The sequence below is a fragment of the Dufourea novaeangliae genome, unplaced genomic scaffold (genome assembly GCF_001272555.1).
Source record: "Dufourea novaeangliae isolate 0120121106 unplaced genomic scaffold, ASM127255v1 scaffold321, whole genome shotgun sequence".
NCBI classification, from domain to species: Eukaryota; Metazoa; Arthropoda; class Insecta; order Hymenoptera; family Halictidae; genus Dufourea; species Dufourea novaeangliae.
The window spans coordinates 265,461-286,400 of NW_015374197.1; the positions used below are offsets into that span (position 1 = coordinate 265,461).

Here is a 20,940-nt window from a genome sequence, read left to right on the forward strand (position 1 = left end):
CAAGTCCTGCAAAATAATTCCGCTGGGTGGAATGTGGCCCTGAACTGAAAAATGGGTCGCAGCACTTACAAGGCCATGATCGATTCACGTTTCACCAGCCGCCGTTATAGCACATTGAATTGTTTTCCTCGAAAGCGAAGGCACTCAGTTAACGATTTACTGATACAAACTGACCTGAATTCGTTTCGAGGAGCACATAAATCCTTCTGAACCTAAACATTTTTATCGTTTCGTGTATAAAATCAATTTTTCGAATTTAAACAGGCATTGAACATTTACTTATTAGATGCTACGTTTTAATTGTCAAAAGCTACATCGTGTAGGACCTATTATTAGTAGATCGTCGTACATCAGGTGAGCTATCTTACCGATAGATATATTTGACGCTACTTTCATGAATTAAAATGATTAACATGATTCTTTTCTTTGTTGTAAAATTACACAGTGTACTCTACTTGTTTCAAGGTAATACTACTATTTAGCGTAACAGTAAAGTCAATTATGTTAAACACTAAAGTTAATGTAAGGTAGAGAATCAAACTTAATTAAATTCATTCATTTCTTCCACGTGCATTAAAAGATGGACATTGAAGCCAAATTCTTAAATATACTTTATAAAGGTGCATGTAAATTTCTGGTAGAAAATACTCTTTAACGATGCTAAACGATGCTAGCTATAAAAGCTAGAAGTGTCTTTGAAGGATCACTTTCAAATCCTTGACGAGTGTTCGAAGGCTCCTTGGCACTGGCAAAGTGAAGTGACTAGGTGTAACGCTGACTTTTTAATGAGGTTTAGCATAGTGGTAGAGTTTGAAATTAAGAAGCCACTGATATTTGTTTCAGTTGCATATGACCATTAGTTTATGAAATATTTAATGTTTAGTGCCGAGGAGCCTTCGAATACTTATTTAAGATTTATTGTAAAGAGTCTGTTTAATAATACTTTGCCTAATAACATTCATGCAATGTTCAGTGTAATATCCAGTGCCTCGAGTAAAACGATTATACCATGTACAACAGCCTAATACTTGAATGTTCGAATTGTTGGAGAGCTAAGAACGTTAATTATTATGCAAGCTACAGTATATATTTAGTTTCGATTTACTGAGTATTCCTTGCTCTAGTTTATCGCCGAAACCAACAGCGTTCCGTATTCTTCAGACCTTGGATTTCCATGTTAAGGCTGAACAAAGATCTCGACCCTTTCACTGCAGGCTAGTTACACGACTTGTTGCGTCGGTTTTAATAATCGATGCCGTGTCGCACGGCAAATTAGTATTGTGCGACTGATGACAAAACTTTTTCTTTCAGAATAACTGATTACTCCTTGAGGGTACTATCTAATTTTATTTTTGCAGGTTATGATCACAATTGACAAGTTTTAAATCGAGTGTTTTACATCGAGTGATTGTTATCTAGTGTCGCGAGTCGTGCGAACAACGCTATACATATATACGTTTGTCAATATTCTGTCTCTCTCTCTCTCTCTCTCTCTCTCTCTCTCTCTCTCTCTCTCTCTCTCACTCACTCTGCCTGTCCTGTATGTCGCGAGCTGCCGGTAGATCGCTGGTTAAAATTCTTACTGGGCCATGGCCTTTGATTATTTGGTGATCTATCGGTCAGCTATCGATACAAATAGGGCACTCACACACGCAAGCATACCGGACACATACGTCTGAACCGAGCGACTAATCTCCGAAATGTTTTTATTTTGGTTCGTTGACACGTTGCGTTGCTCGGTCAGCTGCGCCTACAGAACGTATCTAAGGTTGCGGACGACAATTTTCGTATTATAGTAAATTCCTGTATGCAAAAACATGTTTGTTCTGAAAAAAATATAGGTGGTAAAGACCCAATTTTTATAACTTTAGCATTTTTATAAAAACGAAAATAGCGAATTAATTTTTTTCTACAAAATATGAAATATTTATCGATTTGTTACACATACATAATAATGAGTAAAGTAGACTGCCGATTATTCAAATGTTGATCATTGGAAACGTCAATCATCTCAAATACTGATTATCGGAACATAGAACGAATCACGAATGTTTTCTGAAGGAATTAGTTGAAAAAAAAACACGGGAAAACATATAATCTATTATTTTTAAGCGCACTTAAAGTAAATAATGGAACGCATTAAATAACAGTATAGTTTATTGGATTTGAAATATGTAGAGATAATCCAAGATGTAACATTGTAGACAAACACGATATTACTTCATCTATTTTTATTGAAGAACGTAATGACAAAGCTGAAGAATTTGCCGTTAGGTGCCATTCAAATATATTTTTGTGTTACATGGGTTTCGCGATTATTGTCCCGAACTCGGGTCCGGACTGGGACAACAATCGTCGACTACGCGAAACGCTTCTGACTCTCGTGAATACGTTTTTTACCTGAAGCTCGAGCGTCGGCAACTCGCCTTTGTAGTATTCCAAACATAGAAAGGGATAAGCGATTGAAAAACAGAGGGAAAGCTTCTGTTTGCACTCGACTCGGCTGCGTCACCCACCTGCGACGCTCTCGCCGACTAATGGTTATATTATAGCCGACCAGACAGTTCGATTGTGTGTGTCACGATTCATTGTTCTGAGTCATTGTTCGGCCAATAATAAAAATATGTGTGACTGGCGGAGATCCAACTATATTTAATTCATCGGCAGCTGTCTAAGCAGTCGCTGACGATTGAACGCTTCGACTAATCGTCGTACATTTCCCCGCTCCGTCCGTCGAGTCAATCGAGAACATACATTGTTGCCCGGCGCACGAGACAATGCCAATGCAACGTTGAAACTTTTTTATTTTTGATTCGTTGTTAATGAAACTTTTACTAGTATATGAATTTATTGTTCCCCAAAGGGTTACAATTCCTTTACACCTCGTCTCTTACTTCTAAACTTAATCTACGTATCCTACATTTACAAAGTTTCGCTCTCTTAACCTACCCCGGCTAGTACACACACACACAGAGTTTTAATTTGTTGACAGTGCTTTGGTCGATGATATTTTTTCATCCATTTTTGTTAAAGAAAAGAATGACATCGATGAAGCAATATCACGCACACGAGTACTATTTAATTGCATAGCAAAGCTACAAATACATTGTATAATACCAGTATAATTATTATTGCATAGTATCAATTGCAGTAAGACTGACGCAAACACAAAAAGAAATGCACAGATCTTATTCAAATATTTATTTTAGGTGAAATACGGAAGCTAGCTGTATTTGAGAATGTTTAGCTTGCTTTTTCTATTAAGTTTATCACATATGCTTCTACATAATAAACATCAATCGCGAGTACCAACAATTTCTAGTCGTTTTACGATATATATTTGCAACTTTTGTTCTCCTGGACCAATTATAATATCCGAAACATCGTATATCAGAACTGATTTATCTCCCTATTGGTACAAATAATCGTTGTTCTGCTGCAAAAGAATAGAATTAAACTTTTTCTCTGATTCTGATAATATTACCAAAAATATGGAAATTTTTGAAACACGGAACCAATGAATCAATTCTCTACACGCATTAACATCCGTATTACACGAAACAAATTTAGAAAGGTGTGCGGCCCGGTAGTGTTTCAATCGTGGATGACTCAGCCCCACATTTTCTAGGATAGAATGATTTGACAGAATCAACTACGAAAAAGTGGAGGAAGCGACGCCTGTGCAGCGGTAACAGGTTGTAGTCTGTCGGGCCTGCGCGTTGACGTTTATCCAGCCGCTTGAAAAGCAGGTTGTGTACAGCGTACCGTAGCATTTATAGGCAAGACTCGAGGTCTAACTTTGTCAGACAGTTCACGATTATTCCGTTGTTGTGCCGGATCGAAACAGTACGTAACCATATTTCCATCCCGTTTTGTCGGCTATCGTAAATCATCTTGTGTGCATTCTCGAATTTTTACAAACTGTAATTCGGTGTTTCGTCAGTTCGCCGTTGTACAGTTCACGCTAAAATGCATCTATCGATGGCACGCGAGCGTTGTTTTCACCGGTGTGCGTGGCTCTCTTAGATCGACATTCTGTGTAGATAACGAATGCGAAGAGAAAATTTGTAGAGTCGCAAAATTACGAAGAACTAATTAGTTTTGACATGTTGTTTGGTACCGCGGTTATCGACTTGCTCCATAGTGCCACTTATGTAGAAATCGGTAATGTTCAAGCTTTCATGTGGATCCGTATTGAAAAATACAAGGTGTCATGTAATGAGAACTAAAATTGTGGATTAGGTGAATCTGCGCGTACAGATAAGTCTGGAACATTGAGTAAAATGTTTTCTTTCTTTTTTAGAACGAAATCATTTTTGTAGATACGTACACATTTACGTGCGTATTAAAGTATTACTTTCTTTTGAGATAACATGAGCGATGAAATCATGTCTGTTGACAATAAAACTTTGAAAGAAAAAAAAATAGACCGGTATTTTATTCATTCATAATTTTGTGTTGAACTATCTTCTCCTTGGTTCCAACACTTATTGTACGCCACCTGTATGGTAAGGTTGTTGTATATATTGACCTACTTCAATTTGGATCTACTAGTAATGAAATACCGCTAATGCATTTATCTGACATATAGCTGGCGTTTAATATCATACACTGTAACATGTAATGTTTACAACCTTGACACACTCACAATCAGTAGTAACTGTCGCTATCGTAACGCATCACGCGTGTATGCATTCATAGTACAACTGCTGCCACTGCGTATTTTTCTGAACTATTTCGCTTCTTTACTGAAAACAAAGTAGATTTTGTAACTTTCCTTAACATGTCCCTTAACAGAAAGGTCTGCTCTATCACATGCTATGATTACATTTTTTCTTAGACTCTTAGTTTCTGAAATAAATGAAAGAATATCAGCAAAAATTGGTGCGTCTTCAGTATCCTTTTCACTTTGATCATTATTTAAACATATTTACATGTCTATAATAAAGTACCAATGTATATTATTTTGTTACGAAGAGTCCAGAGAATTTTTTCGTGTAAAAAATATCTGAATAAGTATTACTAGAATTTTTCAAAATGTTTAGGTTCGTTCTTTAAAATTGATTTTTTCGGAAATTTGGCGTGCTGGGAAAAAACGGTTTGCGGATTCGTATTTTGCACATAAAGATACATCAGAAACACCTATTAGTGGTTATGAGGTACGACAAAAATTCAAATTTGATGAACAATGTTATTGTAAATGACACATTATTTACAAAAAATGTATTTATTTCTTTTCATTGGTATGCACCATGAGAGGTTTATATAATACATGGTTAAAATACTATACACTTCATGATTATGCAATAATCATGTAAAATATTCTGCTATGCTAATCTCCACATCTCTATAAACACCTGCTATTAAAGCAAACGCATACTCGTGTTATACAAATTTCATGTAAATACTATTTTTCCATATATCTTTGTGTTTACCATGTAACCAGAAGAATTTATCTCTTTATTCCTTTGGCTCTTAAACTTGCGTTTCCTACTGTATTTAATAATTCTATGCATTCATAATGTAAAGTAAGACCGCGATTATACAAACTGGTAAAAACAACAAAAGCCTATTTATTATACAATATTCACATGTATACAATGTTAACAACAATCCGTTTGAAACGTGTGTATTAACGTTGGATGAAACGACGTTCAAATAAACAGCGTCTGAAATTCAGTACCTAAAGAAGCTCAATATATTTTATTACGGTTTTCATTATATGTGGGACCAGGTAAAACCTTCCATGCAGTAAAGAAATTTCTACATTGTTAGTTTTTACAAATGTATCGCTAAAGACTAATGCTTCCTTAAAGGTCCGTAGTCCGCATTACCAATGCAATCGATATTTCCTCGGAAAATTCTTGAACAATATAAGTATCCCGTGTTGTTACAGAAACCATGCCGATCGATTTTTATCATGTTCCCGGAAGCGCTCCGTGCCGCGCCGTTGCTCTGGCAGCCGCCGCGGTTGGAGTTTCATTGAATGCCAAACCTGTAAACTTGATGAAAGGAGAACAGATGAAACCTGAATTCCTGAAGGTACGAATACCGAAAAAAAAAGAAATTACTGGCTGCCATAATGTACTCGAAATTGGTGTTATTAATGTTTCTTTATGCATAGATGAATCCACAGCACACGGTTCCTACGATCAACGACAATGGTTTTATTCTGTGGGAGAGGTAAGACTATTTCAAAGTTAACATTTAGTTGCACAATTGTGGAGAAATAATTTCACTAATAGGGAAATAATTTGGGAAAATATTCACACTCTTTGTCATGTTTTGTTGACGATGCGGTAAATTTGAAAATGTAATTATTTAAAAATATACTTCGATGATAAGCTTCTACTTTCATGAAAGAATTGTTGAGTGAATGAGAATAAAAACCGATTCTTTCGACGTTATTTCTATACGTATATTCTATATATTTCTTTGAGAGAATATGTTATATGATTTAAAATTTTTCCATTTTCAGTAAAACAGTATATTAATTGTAAAAATCGAATCAACTAAATTAAAACGGTACGGTATCCATTACAATTTTTTTTCTATTATTGCCCAGAACTCGGGTCCCGATCGGGACCTGCATCACCGAGGGGCAATGTTTTAGGCCCTCATAACTTTTTGCTCGAAGCCCGAGCCTCGGCAGCTTGCTTTTGTATTTTAGGCTCGACGGCAATCGTTCGATTCATAAGGTGTTTCGTCCTTTACATTCGCTGCCCCTGTCGGCGCAGTGCCGATGCAGAACTTGTACGATTTTCCAAATGACAGCAAACGTCTTAAAGGAACATTGGATAAAGTTAGACATTTTCGCACCTTCTCATAAGAAAGATCCGTGAATGAAACTGAAAGGGGGACGAGAATTGTGGAAACCATCCCGCGAAATTCGTTTACATATGGTTCCAGTAATATGGAATATAACGTAATTAATTACATGTTTACGATTTTCTGAGAAACAGTTAATATTATCAAAGGAGTATACATACACAGTATATCCGGTTTCAGTGTGTACACGCTATTGTATTTCCACCTATTTAAAATACAAAAAAATGTTTAATTTGAAAGTTGTTTGTTTTCATGATGCAAACTTCATAGAATATTTGAATTTTTGTAAATATTGTTATTTACATAAATTTTAATAACAGTGTAACTTCTTAAGTGGAACTGGATATTGTTATTATTACCATGTTATTAAGCATTTCAAGACGAATTCAACATGATATTTGGAAGTTCTGTTTGAACAATACTTTCTCGGATAACTTTCTCTTCCGAATCACACATTATGGATACAAGATGCTAACCTAACTTGACATTTTCCAGCAACATCGAATTAAGTTATTATTCAAATAGAACTTTCAAATATGTTGTTGAATTTGTCTTGAAATACTTAATTACATAGCAATAATAAAAATACGTAGTCCTATTTAAAAAAATTGCATTGTTATTCAAATCTCTGTAAGTAACAAATAAAGGAAGAATTTCAATATTTTTTGTTAGGTTTTCTCTATGAAATCAAGCATCTTTTATATAAAACATTTCTTTGTATTTTCAATAGTTAGAGAAATAATAGCGTATATACAATAAAACCGGACATACTATAAAAACTTTGCAATAATTATTCTAAGGTATTGCACTTAACTTTTTCTCAAATACGGTATATAAAGTTATTATTTAATTATAAATATTTTATGTTTATATGTGTTATGTTACTGTAAACGCAACTCAAAATAATCGTTTTTACAAATAATTTAGAATATTGTATAACATACTAAAAACACTATACCATTATTATTTTGCATAAATGTGTCTAGCAACCGGTATTTGTAATTTATCAGTAGCGATAATAAGAGAATATGAATTGTTTATACTTTCTACATAAGTAAATATAATCCAAATTATATCGTGTTTGGAATCATTTTAATCAGAAAAATCTCAACAATATAGTAATGAAAGTTTCATTAAACAAAATCGAAAATAAAAGAGTTTCATTGTTACATTATTGCTGTCTCGACGATATCTGGGCATTTAATCTTTTTTAGGCCACCAACATTCTGTCATCGCGTCTGCTCCTGAAAGGGAAGCCGCCGTGGCGCGCCGGGGCAATAAATTATATGCCTGACTGGTTCCACGCCCCCCCCCCACCCTGGCGCCCAGCGCCAGTCCAGTGGTGGGGATGAAGTAGGAACTCTCACGAGAAACTTCCTATCCAACTTTCATGGAGCCTTTAGTGCATACTGAACTATTTACCAAACTTGTAAAAGCAGCATCATTGGTGTAGCGACTAAACGTCTTAACTACTGAACCACTGAGGAGTTTTTGGGACTTGTTTTAAGCTCCGTACAAAGTAGAAATTTTTTATATTACATTCCTTATATATTTTTTAATTTGTAACTAAATGACAACAAATTGTATTTATTCAAGAATATTTTAACCTATAATATAAATAAAAATCTTTTGAACCTCGGCTTCATGGTATGCTTAACAATAGACTATCTTACCCTATGTTCTCAACAATTTATTGTCATTTAATTACAAATTAAAAAATATGTAATGAATGTAATAAAAAAACCTAGTATGTGTATAGGGGGGCGAACCACGGCCAAAAAAACCTCCTAGCGATTCCGCGGTCGAGACGCATAACCGCTACACCAACGAGGCTCCTGGAAGTTTGATAAATACTTCAGTATATGTATACTGGATAGGACACAAATTTAATAGACCCTTTCGCCCTCAAGGCCAGCTATAGCCCGTCACCATAAAGTAACCCTCGGAGCCGAAGGCCGGCTATAGACGGCATAGACATATACATATAATAGACTGCGCGGTCTTATGGTATTGAAGAAGTCGGCACTAGAAAAAGAGCACAGTACCTGGAGTAACTTTCCCCTCTTTCTAATGAGGCTGTTGGTGGGGGTTTCTCCTACGGCTGTAGTGGAGACATGACATGCGTACAGCATTCTTTCTCCTCATCGCCCTCCAGTGGCTTTCTCCCCTCCCTTTGCGATGTGTGATCAAAAGAGGAGTTACTCTAGCGCTACTTCTGTCCTTCGTTCTCGCTTCATTCCTACCATAAGACCGCGCAGTCTATTATATGTCTATGATAGCGGCCTCCATGAAGCAACCCGTGGATACGAGCGCCGGCTATAGTCGGCGGAAGTCGCGAACTACTCACTTAATTAGTGGATAGTAGCGCCTGTTGTGGCCGTTGCGCGAATTATTTGACCAGGAGTCAACCACATGATTCGAAACATATTTTTTCGTCTTTTGTTTTTTGGATTAGTTCCAGCGAAATTCGCCGAACACTGTCCACGCGTACTGTGTACACTTTTGGCGCGGGGTTCCGTTCAACAGCGGCACTCCGGCGGATCGGTCCGCTGTAACGAAAGGCTTAAGTTGATACGATTTCTACAATTTATATATTAATTTACTGGATATGGAAATATTTAAAATAGTATGATATACTTACTTAAGAAAGGTAATATAAAAATTCAAAGTATAGGTTACTTTTTCACGGAAACGACTTCGACAGAATCGGTTTTTGATTTTTGAAACTACGGCGCACCCTACTGAAAAATCTTCAAAAAACTGAGGACACTACTTATGCTATGTCGCTACTGTGAAAGGATAATGTGGTGCCTTTAAAACTTCAACAAAAAAAAGCTTTTCATAACTTTTCAGTGTTTTCAATTTTTCATAACTTGATTATTCAACTATAAAATCACTAAAAATGGCCTAACGTATGCCCCGGTAGAGACTATTTACCAGATTTTTTACAGAAGCTTTGCACGCCATTAAACAGGAAAAATAATGGAAAAACTGACAATCGCATTTTACCTATTACAGCCCTTCTTGTCCAGATAGGGGGTTGAAACTGGGTACAAACCCTTCTTTTGACAAGCTATCGAATGACATACGCTTACCTGCGTTGGGTCGCACACTGCTCGTAACTAATAAAATTTGTACATATTCTGAGTGTTGACACTTCAATGCATCGTTTAAAAAAAATCATTACTATTAGGTTCAATTTTCCTGAATTGACCTTGTTTTAAATATGTATAAGTGACAGAAAGGTTCACTTTCGAGCAGTTATACTTGGTTTATTTTCGTTCGTTTACGCCACCGTCACCATATACATAGGAAATTTGCTTTGTTATCATCCAGACCATCGTCTTCGCAGCACTCTTTTTTAAAACATGGTCAATTCAAGAAAATTTAATGCAATTGTAATCATTTTTCTTTTAACCACACGTTGAAGTGTTAGCTTTCAGAATATGTACATATCAGATCATCCCACAAGTAGTACGAATTTTCGTTGATGTTTGTGGAAGGAAACCTGGAACTTGGTATTGAAAAGTAGGTATTGAAATGTAAAAAATTACGAAAATATATACAGGTAAAAGATTAATAGCTTTAATTATTGTATTGTACTTCATTTTCTAGAAACATAAAAAAAAATCCCATTATTTGTAGGATGACCTGTTATTTTATTACTCAAGTGCAATGCTTTGTATAAGAAAACAAAAAACAGCATCGTCTATTACAGACATCCGAAATTACTTTTTGACCACCGTAATGGCCACTTTCTATGAAATAATATACCATAGAGGAATTTCTCATTTAGCAACCCAGCCATCGTCAATTAAAACTGGCTAGTAATGGAAATTTTTTATTACATCAGGAATTTTTTATTCAATACTCGTATCACTGTGTATTAAAATTTCAGAAATTGTGATCTTTGTACGGTTCTTCCTTTCTCTTGTAGCCGACCTATTATGGCGTACTTGGCAGAACAGTATGGCAAGAACGATTCACTGTACCCAAAGGATCCCAAAAAACGCGCGATGGTTAACCTGAGATTGTTCTTTGATGCTTGCACCTTGTACAAAGCCTTTGGTGACTGTTACGTAAGTCATCACATTATTGAGCAATATTTCTGACGTTCACTTGCAATACGAGATAAGACTACCGTTCAAAAGAGTGGAATATTTCGTTGACTTTCACTGAAAAATCTTTATTGCAGTATCCGACGATTTTCGCCAAGGCACCCATGGATCAAACCAAATACGAGGCTGTCAATACGGCCCTTTCACTACTCGACAAATTCCTCGAGACAGACGAGTATGTTGCGGGAAAGAATATGACAATTGCCGATTTATCCCTTACTGCCACTGTTTCCACACTTGAGGTAATTTTTGTCTATGCATAATCGCAACTATTTTCTCATATATGTCCCTTAAAAATGTTTTCGACTCATTTACCATTAAAAATTAGCATAATTTACATGATTCTATCACTAACTTCCACTGTTTCAGTTTTGCGACAAACAAAATGAATATCAGTTAATCATTTTTAATAATTAAAATGCACAATTAAATTGATATTTAAATACATATCTCACACAAGTTCTACTTGTTGCTAACTTTTGTAAAAAAGTAACTCCAAATTCTCTAGTAACAGTTTGTATAATATTAATTTCCTGTTACGTACTTCCGTGTATGTAAATGTGATTTCTACATACAAAATTTATGTCTTCAGAAATTAGAATTTTTAAGTAGAGTCAAGACATTTAGTTAACAATAAGATTAAGTTTGTATACGGGGTTATCTAGAAATGAATTGTTCTATTTTATACAGTGCTCGATATAATGAAAGATGCACAATCATGAACAATTAAAAAAAAACAATCAGATTTCAATGCTTGAGTTTCTCACAGTTTCTAACGCAATTACTATACAGTAAATTTTCGTATAATGATAAAACAATAATAATAGTTTCAAAGCCTTAGGGTTGCAATAGAGGACACAAAGAAATTAATATTCGTGCAGCATGAAAAAATTATGTCCCAAAATCATATCCACAAGTGCTGCAATATGCAGGGAGTTAATAAAACTGTGGGACTCTTTCACAGGGTGCATTCTCCATGCCAAACTAAGACGAAATATCAAGAGTGACGAAATTGCGTTCGAGGTTTCGTGTTCGAGTTATTAATTTGTGAAAACACGGGCGAAATACGCCTAAAATATATCTGACGTGACCGGTTATTCTACTTGAGAGGCACGTTCTTCAAGTATTCCACGAATTGGTTTTATTCATTAGGTTCACTGGTTCATCAATCGAGCCTGTATATCAGCTAAGAATCGGCTGTTCGAGTAATATAACCCGTCGCGTCAGACTATTTCACCATACTTTACCCATATTTTCAACAATTAATTACTCGGAAAGAAGCCTCGAACGCAATTTCATCGTTCTTGATTTTCATCTTAGTTTGGCATGTCGAATCCAATCTCTGAAAGTGTCCCACATTTTTATTAGCACTCTGTCTAATTAAATCAAATCGTATTTTTATTGATAATAATTTTTATACCACTGACCGCCTCTGATATCCACCATAGCGTTAATTTGTAATCTATTCGATTGATATTACGGTTATAGTTGAATTACAATTCCTTTGTATTTTTTATTACTGGCTAGTCATATATTTTACTTAAGTATTTCTATCCGATGTTATTTATTTGCTGCAAATGTGTCCGGTACAAAACTTTTTTCAAATTACAATTGAACGTTAGCAACGCCTCCATGTTGATCATTTTTATTCTTGTTTTTTGTGACAGGTTATCGATCACGATTTTAGCAAATTCAAAAACGTAAGTAGGTGGTTAGCCAAAATGAAGGCAACCGCGCCAAAATACGAGGAATGCAACAACGTTGGTCTCAAAGCCTTCAAGGCCATGGTGGATGAATTAAAGAAGAAGTAAACAACGCGTTATGAGGTGTTTGGTCAATCTGTATTTATAAACCGCATTGAGACATTTTTGTACACTGTAGCGACCTTGTCACTACCATTCCCCGTGTATTAGGTACTTAGTATGTGTAAGCGGCGATTTACCGGGTTTTTCCGGAAAGTCTTGCTCGGGATTGGCTTTTGTTGATGTACTCATCTGGCACCCAGACTCGTGCAAGTCCACAGTTTTTGACGTTAGCGATAAAAGTCAGCGAACGTTGTGACCATTGTCAGATCACTTTTCCTACGTTTGGTTCCCAAGATTTTCGATCTTCGAGGGCATTCTGGAAGGACTCACGGAAGCGTTCACTTCGTTCCGCGTCAACGCACAATTTCTAGTGCATCTTTTATCCGCGCGTCATTATAGATATAGTGTTTATGTATCGCACGATTTCAATTGTATTAATAAAAGAGTGTGGACGAACATTGACTACAAATTATTATACCTTTTATCCTCGCAATACTATCGATTGTTATTATCGTTCTGTGTGTAATCTAATTTACAACAGACTCACATATTCTGCTTGTGCTCCAATAAAATTCTTTACACTCGAATTAAATACACACTTTTAATATTATTCAATATTTAATGTGAACGTTAATTGTATGTGATCTGTGTTACTTGCCAACTTAAACTCGATATAAAAATGTTAATGAACATGTTGAAAAATGTGAGTGAAATGTATTCATCTATAATCTTTAGACTGTGGACATTTATGGAAATATATATATTTCTTATCAGTTTTACAAAAACTGACATTAAACAGAAATTCCCTTAGCCTACTCAGGATTCTATCAGGTCTCAAATAAAGCGAAAACCTCATCTAACTTCACTAAATATTTTTATTTAATCAATTCCATTTTAAAATATGTAAATGAGTAGTGCATTTTTTAAAGCCATAAAAGATATAGGCCCTGGAACATATGTATATAGTGGGTTTGTAAAATCATTCAGGAGTCAAAATTTTCAAGTTTCGGGTGCCAAAACCACAATTAGAGGAAAAGAAAGAGCTTGAGCCTAGTTCAGGCCGGTTCGATGAAAAAGTATGCCTCCTAATCTGTAACAATTGCAGATTAATATCTATTTACTAATACGGCAATTCTTAACACGCAAGAGGCGATTGGGGCTTAATATCGTACAGTCTTAAGGGTATCCTCCGATCAAAATTTCTGAAAAAAATCGATTTGTTTTCTTGCATATTTTCATTATACAGCATCTCAAGAATGCTATGTTAAAGTTTCAGTCAAAAGTTCGTAAAAGTATAGATTCTACAAACACATATTTACAATACGGTCATTTGACCCTCACTTACAGCATAAAGTGACTAAACAAAAATACTCGTACAAGCCTCCATTAGATCCAGAAGTACAAGAAATTGCAAAACCAGTATACAAAAGCTTGACTGCTAAAGAACTTTTAAGACGTTGCATAGAAAAAAATATGGCAGTGTATACGGCAGCTCGCTCCGAAACACATGTTTTGTGGAAGAAACGTTCTTAAAATTTCGGCCTGGGTTTCGGTATGCGTGTTTAACAAAGGATGCGAACCTTTACTAACGATTATGGACTTATTCGACCTTAATATCGGCCGCCACGCTAAACATTTTTCCGTTAAGGGAGACCTAGAGCGTATCGCGGAAGCCAACCGTCGTAGTACGAGCGCGTCAAAAGAAAGTAAAATAGCTCGAAAAAAAGAAAAAAGCGAGTTGAAAGGAAATGGAATATGAAGTCACGGAAGGGTTGTTGTATGGTGCAGTAATAGCTGATTAAAGGTAAAAACCTTTAACATTGATCTATGTACGTATGATTAATTCGAGAATGAACAAAAAAATTTTAAATGTGTTTTTTTCGAAACACGATTTTTCTCCACGGGCGCCATAATAAAAAGTTTAATTATAGGCCGAGTTTAAAAATTCTTGCGACATTTTGTTCACAATTCACGTTGCTGTCGTGTTACGAAGATTAACTTTGGATCACTCTTTTTTTTTTTATAGACAAATTTATGCATGAAAAAGTCCGTATTTTTGTTTACATTCTGTTTAAACAGGTGCCAAAGATCGCTGAATTGTTTTTTTGGATTGAGGATAGGTAAGGCGATAGCTATTAACATGTATTTTAAGAATATTCTTGCTTTTTTTACTTAAGACGACCCTATCATGAGTTCTGATGGCGCTCGTCAAGACCTTCAATTTGTACAGTAGTACAATGAGTGCTATATATTTGATGGAAAAATTGTTAAAATTTAAACAATAACATTTTTTTTGTATTCTTCAAATATGTAATAACAAGGATCAAACCGAGTATTTATCACATGATGTTCCATTGTCTTTTTATAAATTCATGAAAATCACGTACTTTTCGAATGTTTTGACCGGAGGGTACACTTAATGAAAGTAGAAATTTTAAACATCAACTCACAGATGACTTTTTCAGCTTGACATTCAAAGTGCTATTTCTGTGAAACCCGTACAATTATGGGTGTGGCTACACCTATCGATGTCCCCACTTAAGGCTTTTATTTACAACCTCACTATACTGTAGGCTCCAGAATCTTTACCATAATTAAATATAGGGAATACTATCAGTCGAAGAAGAAGTTCTTTTAAAAGAACTGTAGCATTTCCTTTGTAAGTAGAACTACAGACAAAATTTGTAATTCGTGGTACATCGAAGACGGGGTCAGCTTTTTATATGAAAGCAAATGAAAAATGTAAAACAATTTGTTTTCCGTAGGGGCCTTCATTTTCAAAAATATAGTGTTTGAAAGTGAAAGTGCATAGGACACGCGGACTTACTATGTGGATCATATTGTCTGGTCATTATTGATTCATTCTACTTGCCCGAATGATTAGATATAAATTACTCAACCTCAATGGAAAGCCGATAATACTGTTAATATTTATTACAATTAGAAATAATTGAGAGTCGACATACATATTAGACATGTAGAAAACTATTATTCTATATTTTCGTTTTGTTTTCGTATGTAGAACCCTCTCCTCCTCCATTCCTGTAAAACACTACAGTTACAAATTTCCAGAATACTAAGAAAATTTATTCAAATATTGAATCCCATGTGCAAAAATTGCTAAAAAATTTTATTTCTCTCGCACGTGGACACGAAATTCACTGATCCTGTATCACCCATTTTGCAACCAGCACTACATGAACGATAACTTGATGTTTTTTACACAATGAACAAATTTTAATAAGTAAGAGTAACGCTAAAATCGGGATTCATATTTTATTTTTAAAGCACAAAGTCATAAATACCCTTACATATTCAAGGTTCCTACAATTGGTTCAGGAATGTTCTTTTATACTACTGTGTTTGAAAACTGCAACAGCCCGGGAATATAAATCTCTATCTGTAATATTGAAGAATACTTTGTACCAATAAATAAATAAGCACATGAAAAGTGGCTTCTGAAGAGATTGTTTAATATTAATTCTTTATTAAACAATGAATCCAATAGGGATTTTTTAGCAATTATAGTTACTGTTTTCTACTTAGAAAATACACTACTGTTCTCAAGTTTGAAAGCAGCTAAATAAAATCTTAATAGTCAACTTACAGATTTTTTAATACATTCAAAGGCCTATATGTATACTATAAAATCGTATGTGGATTATACAGGGTGTAACAAAACTGTCCTTCGACCCTGGAAATGGGGCACTCAGGGGGCGAATTGGAACAACTTTTTCCTTAGCAACAATGTAATCTGAGGCTTCGTTACCGAGATATTAACGAAAAATCCCGACCAATCAGAGCACGAGTTTGCTAGCCGAGTTCCCGCGCTAGCGGTGGCTACGCGCTGCGCTTGTACTACGAAGCTCCGAACAAGTAGGTCAGCATGCATCACAGGAAACTGCGTATAATAGCAAATAAAAAAGACCTAGCAAATAAAATCATACTTTTTATCATCTGTCGTTTGTTATTTAAAGAGATTATTGAATAAAGCACAAGTGCACGAAAATTATGTGTAACGTAAAAAGACGAATGCACAGTTACTTTTTTAAACAAAATGGAAACTAATAATTATTTGAAGAGGGAGGCTCAGGAATTTGTAAATTCCTTTTTCAAATAATGTATTAACGAAAAGGTAATGTAACAAAAAATGAACGAGAAGTGATCGTAGTTCGATATTGGCATAAAAATTCGTAGTTTAGTAACGGGCAACAATGTTACAACTAATGAATAAGTTCTTTAAAAAACCAGAAGAAAAATTTAGGTACAGAAACTTACAGAATTATCGCCGGAAATAAGTCATAGCTTGCATTAAATAAAAAAATAATAATCAGCAATACACTCTGCGACAAAATGATAGGACACCCCTGGATTTTCCGTATTTCTCAAATTCAGTGGTATTTGCAAACATTTGGTATATACATCTGTAAACAGTACCCCCTCCTTTGTAACATACGAAGAATCGACTACTATTTACGTTGTCTTTCAGAAATTATATTCGTTTATGTTTAAAACGGGTGCGACAAAATGATAGGACATGTTGAAGAAAAATTATAATTTGATTCAAAAACAAGAATTTTATTCAAATTTCAATAATGTGTACATTTCCCTTTTCTTTCTATGACTTCTAATAGTCTTTTCGGTAGGGTTTTGTATAGATTTTTATACATTTTTTAGAAACTGAATTCCACCCTTCCTCTATAGCGATTTTTAATTCTTGTAGGGAATTAAATTGTTTGGCACCACGATATACATGACGGGTTAATTCCCCCCATATATTCTCAATAATATTTAAGTCAGGTGACCTTGCTGGCCACCGTAAAACCTGTATATTGTTCGTGTCAAAATATGTTTTGACAATTTTAGAAGTATGTACGGCTGCATTGTCATGCTGAAATATGAGTTCTTCACCACTTATGCGTTTTGCATGTATCATAATTTATTCATGAATTGTATTTTGCACTTTTTCTTATGTCATAAATGCATAAAATCTGCAATCTAGTAATTGCTTATAATCATAAGGCAGAACATAATTACCTCGGTATTGGGCGATACAAATTCTCGAAGATAATAAAATTTGTATCGACTTCATTATTTAGTGTCAATAAATTGCTAATGCCCACACGGAATTAGTATGACTGTCCACGTTAACATTAATACTATAAAGTATTAATAATACTGTTAGTGTTGTTAATAAAAGCTGTAAAGTGTTATTAAATATTGACATTATCATCGACTGTTTAAAGTTCGTTGAACGATATGGTATCAGTGTGTCATTCGATTCCTAATGAAGTTAACTGTAATTCCGGCAAAGTTTAAAATAGCTTTTCCATATGAACACAACTTATATTCGAAAGACTTGCCAATAATAATTATCAGATGAAGTTTATAGGATTTAGACTGTAGTAAAAAGTATGTAATATGTTTATGGTTTACTGATATGTAATTTATCATTAATGTTAGTTAAAAATTATAACATAACAGATAATAAACTATATAAAACATTAGATCACATAGAACTGAAAGAAAAGAAACGACCCCAGTATGTTACTATAAGATATTGCAATTATAAAATTACGTATTAGTAATATTACTTTTAAAAATTAATAATTACTTACGGAAATTGCAATGTACACATGAGCTTTACAATATACCAAAGTATCAATACAATCGTTCAACCTGTAAAGTTATATCTGAAAATGGTTTAAACAAAATTTAACAATTACGAACGCACGAAATCATTTTTTTTCGAAAAGATGACGGAAAAAGGTTCAGCGTAAATATTAAAAAAATTTGGAACGTTCTACCATGAAAAGGGCACTATTTAATCTTGCTTGAAGTAAAACTATCATACAATTCAGTAAATAGTACAATCGCTATCGAATACGAATTAACGAACTCGGTAATTATGGTAGCTGCGTGTTGTTCGCGGTGCGGTCCATTTACTTCGATAGTAACCGTCCTGAATCGATGCTCATTCCCTAATTACTTCGAATCTCGGCTTTACATGCGTTTTAATTGTCGCGTAATAACCAGTGAGTATCGCCCCTTAATCGATATATCCTTTTTTATAAAACTGCAGAAAAGAGTTTTCTCTTTAAAACGGAATTTCCTCCATTATTCTAAAAACTGTATTACGAACTATAGTTAAGCTTGCAGTTTTTTCGGTTTTTGCATTACAACTTTATAGTGTTAACTGCCGTATTATAAGTTCCCACATGGTATATCGAAGAATAGTTATCCAGGATTATCCTCTTATGTAATAATAATAACAGATAAATTAGTCCCTTTCTTTCAACGAAGTTTTTTAAGGCTTCATATTTAAAATGAGAACTAACAACAAATGCGGTGGATCTGAGAATGTCTCAATTATTAACTTTATGAAAGAGTGAATATTGTCGAAGTCAGAGAATTTGTTAGAATAAATGAAATATTTTTATTGTCTTTATTTCAATGTTCTATTTTGTAAGAAATATAAAAACATATTATTCATCGTATATAAATCAATCTAATCTTCGTGCAATAATATAAAATGAAAATAACCTCTTGAGGGAAAAACCATGATCCCAAAAGATACAATGAACATTATTGTGAATAAATATTTGCTAGGAAATTCTCCAACGAAAGGAGATATCCTACCGATTGGTTGTTGTTAATATTTATAAATGTATTTTAAATAAATCTACAGCTGAATTAATAGAAACAATTATTTTCTCTTGTCTTAATAAATTCTTCTCTGAAAAAATTAATTTTTAAAAGACTGAATTGTTTTCACCGACCCATAGAAATCATATAAAAAGATTCGTGTATGGTATACAAGCGGCAGAACGTCCATATTAGAACAACTAGGGTGACCTACCCTCTATACTATCTGTACCACTCCATATATTGAGTAGCATTTATCATATATGTATGTATACATATGTACGTACATGTATCGGATATGTCAGCGCAAACGTGGAAAGTCACTATGCCTTCAGTTCACCTGCATACATGGCACAGTGCGTGTGCCTCACTAGTTTTCATCGATGAAGAATGTATAGTTCCTGAAATTATAACCACTGGATTTATTCTCAAGTGTTACAAATTTGTTGTTAAAAAAGGTACGACTATGTTTTCACGTGCGTGATTGCACGAGTTACAAACTCAAGAAATGTAGTAACATTCTATATGCACGCTAATTTGTGTAGGAAGAAAGTCTAAATTAAATGTGGCTTCTTTTCTAATACCTTCTTATACTTATTAAATTGTACTAAAACATAATTTCTTCCACGATGTATAGTAAAATCTTCTATCCTTCTGTATTGATTGCTTAGTAAATGGCCGATATAAGAATGTGGACACCAGTATGTACTGTGTTGTGTTTGCCTTGCTGGCCAGAAATTTGATATCGCCCGATGGTTTACGAATGTATGCACAAAAATAACGCAAATTTTAAGAAAATTTATAAATCGCGGTTAACAGTGTTACAACGGATCGAGAGAAACTGTCCGTCGAGTTGGTAGATGATCCGGAACATTTAGCTGATAGAATGTACATGTATTATCCCATGATACAAAAACTTTAGGTAATGGTTACACTACTTTAACTACATTTTCATTTGTATTGCTAATTCCACAAAATATTAGAATATTATATAAATATATAATAATTCTTTTATATACAATTTGTTGTAGAAATTTATAGCAATGCAATACAGTAGGGATAAATTAAAATTATTCGCAATACGAGTACTTTTTGCATATACTTTATACGAGTCATTCTAAGCAACATGTAAGAATAATATTTTACTAAGAAGTAAACAATTTGATATTAATGTAAAATGATTATTATAATTAGAATTACTTAACATTAGGTGTTATAAAATTATGACCTAAACATCACCTGGCGTTGCTTTCATTTTTATTTATCAATACTTTTGTCTATGAATAACCTAGCGTGTACATTGTCTCTATTACACAAATTCAATTATGATACATAGAATAATATGTCGTCTTTGTCAGCAGAAACAGTAACAGGAGTTTAATAGTTACCTTATTTTATTTTCATTCGGCATACTCATGGCGTGTTGATAACTGATATTTATTTATTTTGGCCAAAATGTACCGATACACGATTATAAGTTCCAATAAAAATTGACGGAAACAATAATGTGATAAATGGAAACGGAATATTTTACGATGTGTCCT

The 20,940-nt window shown here is 34.3% G+C and overlaps 1 protein-coding gene across 1 annotated transcript; it reads left to right on the forward strand.

The window, feature by feature from the left end:
* Window positions 1-3,783: 3,783 nt before the first annotated feature.
* LOC107192270 lies at window positions 3,784-13,199 on the forward strand. The gene is made up of 6 exons (XM_015581487.1): window positions 3,784-3,846; window positions 5,897-6,042; window positions 6,125-6,183; window positions 10,766-10,907; window positions 11,024-11,188; window positions 12,614-13,199. Exons 2-6 carry the CDS (start codon window positions 5,902-5,904, stop codon window positions 12,755-12,757), a joined length of 651 nt encoding a protein of 216 aa, XP_015436973.1. The 5' UTR covers window positions 3,784-3,846; window positions 5,897-5,901; the 3' UTR covers window positions 12,758-13,199.
* The last annotated feature ends 7,741 nt before the right edge of the window (window positions 13,200-20,940 follow it).

Excerpts from the sequence above, each read along its gene's own strand:
- LOC107192270 (XM_015581487.1), top strand. The coding sequence starts at position 5,902 with ATGCCGATCGATTTTTATCATGTTCCCGGAAGCGCTCCGTGCCGCGCC. Across the intron at positions 10,908-11,023 it reads AAGCCTTTGGTGACTGTTAC|TATCCGACGATTTTCGCCAA; the intron begins GTAAGTCATCAC and ends TCTTTATTGCAG. Across the intron at positions 11,189-12,613 it reads CCACTGTTTCCACACTTGAG|GTTATCGATCACGATTTTAG; the intron begins GTAATTTTTGTC and ends TTTTTGTGACAG.